The sequence below is a fragment of the Camellia sinensis genome, chromosome 11 (genome assembly GCF_055761805.1).
Source record: "Camellia sinensis isolate YWXY chromosome 11, ASM5576180v1, whole genome shotgun sequence".
In the NCBI taxonomy this organism is placed as follows: domain Eukaryota; kingdom Viridiplantae; phylum Streptophyta; class Magnoliopsida; order Ericales; family Theaceae; genus Camellia; species Camellia sinensis.
This window is the reverse complement of record NC_138971.1, coordinates 150,256,669-150,260,165: the sequence shown is the minus strand read 5'-3', so window position 1 is coordinate 150,260,165 and position 3,497 is coordinate 150,256,669. Positions and strand designations below refer to the sequence as shown.

Sequence of the window (3,497 nt, the reverse complement as noted above, 5' to 3'; positions counted from 1 at the left end):
AAGTTAGAACAATTATTGGGTTTGTGTCATGTGTATCCTCTTCCTCTTCTTCTTCTCTTCATTTGCTCTTAACATCATTCTAATTCGTGAAGTTACTTTTTAATATTTCTTGATGCAGGGGTATTTTAAAGAGTTTCAAAAGCATACATGAGCAGTTTTATGTCTGTGGCCAATTAAATACTCAGAATATTATGCTAAGTGAAGGCTTGGACATGAAACTCACTGATGTTAAATTAGTTTGTGGTAATAAGGCACCATTCAAAGATGATTTTTCTAAATTGAAGGAAATTATCGAGAAAATCATCCACAATGTGGCAGGCAACGGAAATGTACCGAAAGATGTATTGCATTTTATGAGTTTCCTTGGTAAACCAATGGATAGGTATGGTTTCCAATTATGTTTTAAACAATTTTGTTGTCAAATTAGATTTTTTATTTTTTATTTTTTTGAGTGTTGATTTAGATTTCCCTCCTATTAGTTGGTTGTTTATTTGTTTAGAAACCCAACAGGTGGTTTAGAAACCCAATCAAGAAGGAGGATGTTCAGAAGATGGTGATGAGCCACCCAATGGGTCTTTCCCAATTCTGTTGTGTAACGCGATTTGATTGAAATCGCTCCGAAAAACACAGGTTTGGTATTGATTTGATTTGATCGATGTGGGTTTTGGTGTTATTGTCAATGATGTGTCTTTTGGTGACTAATTAGGTAAGTGTTTGTGTGGTTAGAAAATTGGGTAAGTGTTGGATTGAAGAGAAGATGTGATTGCAAGTTAAGCTTTTTCAGTCCCTATCAGAAGTGTTTGTGAGTGAAAGAGACGAGTTGTTTTGGAGCATTCAGTTCTTGCAAAGAGAAATCTGAGACTCAAACAGAAGGTAAGGGCATGAATATGATTTTATGTAATTGTATGCAGTACTTATTTGTTGGATGCAAGATTTTATTTTTATTTTTATTATTATTATTTTTTTGGTGTATTAAAGTTTGTGATTTTTTGAGTTATGGGAGATGGGTTTGAACTTTATTGACCTATTCAACTCTTGGTTATGGTCTAAATAAGGATATGGTTGATGTAACGGTTCAATTGGCACATGGCATGAAAGTCCTAGATGGTCTTTTGTGTACCTATTTAGTTTGGTTCATTCCATCAGAATATCCGTTCTCATGTTTGGTTAAGTAAAAAAAATGGAATTTATATGGGAAATGAAATCACCATTCACCAATTTAGAAGAATAGCCATTCCATTATTGCCTAAAATCATTCCAGCGAACGCAACGCAACCTTAATAATATTTTGTAATTTGGTTTCTCTCCCTGCAAATCAAGCAGGTTTTGTTGTGGGCTGAATTTTCAAACCCCCTATTGTTGCTTTAATTGCTGAAAATTTAGTTAATTGTTTGTGGTTTTGACGGTTTCTGATGAATTGCTTGAGCTTTCTCTATGGGAATATTAATCTTGATTGTGATGCGAAGTAACACAGTATCTCTGTAAATTTATGTACACTATGTAAAATTAGTCATCTTTCAAAGTTCACTCTTTAATCTCTATGTAGTTTTTATTTCTGATCAACATTTGATTTGTTATAAAATAAAATCTGCTGATGCATATCAAATTTTATCAAACAAAATTTCTTTGTATCAATAATTTTTTTTCATATCATCTTCGGGAATTGCACAGTGTGCTTGCCACCCCACAAGGGTTGAGCCCGATTCATGTTTTGACTTGCAGATACATACCAAGATACACCTTTAGTTGGCTGGTCAAACCTATGTGGTGGGTCATAAGTACGTGAACTTTTGTTTCTAGCCTCAATTTCACATGGATTCTGACTTTTCGTGTTTGTGAACTAATAAATGAAAGTTTTGTGCTTTTCTTAACAGAGTTTCTTCATAGGGCAGCTGATCTTACACTGGTTCCATCAGCTGCCCTTGCAAAGAAGCTTGAAGTAGCTAGGGTAACAGCAGGTAAATGAACATCGCCCAATAGATAACTCTCTGAAATTTCATATTGATCACATAACAGAATTTGACATTTATGCTTCTGCTTAAATTTTTATTTTATTTTTTTCAAATGTTTCTTTGAAAATAGCAGCTCATATCCATGTTAATTCTTTGTTTATTTTCAGGTAACAAGATTCGTCTTTGGAATAAGGGTGTTGATTCCGAAAGCTTCCATCCCAAATATCGCTCTCAAGAAATGCGAATAAGACTAAGGTATGGCTTTCTTTCAATCCTTAAAAGATTGAGATCCCTAAAATCTCATTCCTGAGTTTAACCTAAACGATGCGGATGGCTACAGATTAATTATTGATTTGTTCAAAAATCAAACAACAGTCACTGTCACACGTCATTGTAGATGAATTTATGAGTGATATTTGAAGTCTTAGCAAAACTTATGAGTAAAACATGAGAAGTTTGGAGGGTCAAGTATAATTAAGTTACATAACATGCTGTGAGACTAGCAAGGCCTGTATGAGATTAGCTTTTAAACTTAAGAATATAATGTAATTATTTTTGAATTTGAGATACTTCTACTTATCGTAGAGTAGTGCTATTGTATATCATTTTCCTTTATCTTATTGTTGGATTCCCTCTTCTTTTAAAAATAAATAAATAAACAAAAAAACAAAAGTCAGTTTTGACACTATATCAATGTGTACTGCAGCCATAATATGGGATCATGTACTAAGTTTCATCTTCCAATGATTAGAGTAATTGTACTAATTCATACAAAAATATGGGGCCATGGTTGTGCATTATAGTTTTAGGAAAGAGGCGCGAGCATGTTATGACAATTGAAATTGGGTTAGTTTCTCGATCTCTTTTATAGCAGTTAATATGTTAAGAGTTAAGTTACAATGTAAGTCAACGTCTCTTCATAAACTCAAACCTAAAAAACCTCTGACATTGGCACCTAAATCTTTTTTTGCCATGTAATATGAGTTTCCTCCAAATATTGTTCTTTTTTTAATCAGCAATGGGGAGCCCGAGAGACCATTGATAGTCCATGTTGGACGACTAGGAGTTGAGAAGAGTTTGGATTTATTCAAAAGGTACTGCTCTTTTATTTCAAATGATAAGTATTTTCTGCTTTTGCAATTTAGAAAATATTACTTGCAAAATATTGACGGAATAATGCTTTTTTCATAATTATTATAAGTTGTAACCATTGACATTTGGGATGTATGATTGAACAGTGTCATGGACCAGATACCGGAGGCACGAATTGCTTTTATTGGAGATGGACCGTACAACTATTTCTCTAAGGACTTATTGGCTGTTTAGTTTTGTCAACATTGCCGGAACAATCTCTATAGAATATAGTATAAAATGATTCTTTGTATTAAAAACCACAATCCGCTGTCTAACGAAATGAATTATTTATTTTTATATTTTTGCTTACATCCAATGATACACAAATTGGGCCATGATGATCGCCTGAATTTATTTTCTAGTAAGAACCATGGGCAAAATTTATTCATCTAGAATGATTTCTTCGTGGCA

The 3,497-nt window shown here is 33.3% G+C and overlaps 1 protein-coding gene across 1 annotated transcript; it reads left to right on the top strand.

Moving 5' to 3' along the window:
- The first annotated feature begins 1,714 nt into the window (after window positions 1-1,714).
- LOC145802772 (sulfoquinovosyl transferase SQD2-like) lies at window positions 1,715-3,278 on the top strand. Its single transcript, XM_082895549.1, has 5 exons — window positions 1,715-1,778; window positions 1,875-1,958; window positions 2,120-2,207; window positions 2,969-3,046; window positions 3,191-3,278. Exons 1-5 carry the CDS (start codon window positions 1,763-1,765, stop codon window positions 3,276-3,278), a joined length of 354 nt encoding a protein of 117 aa, XP_082751675.1. The 5' UTR covers window positions 1,715-1,762.
- The last annotated feature ends 219 nt before the right edge of the window (window positions 3,279-3,497 follow it).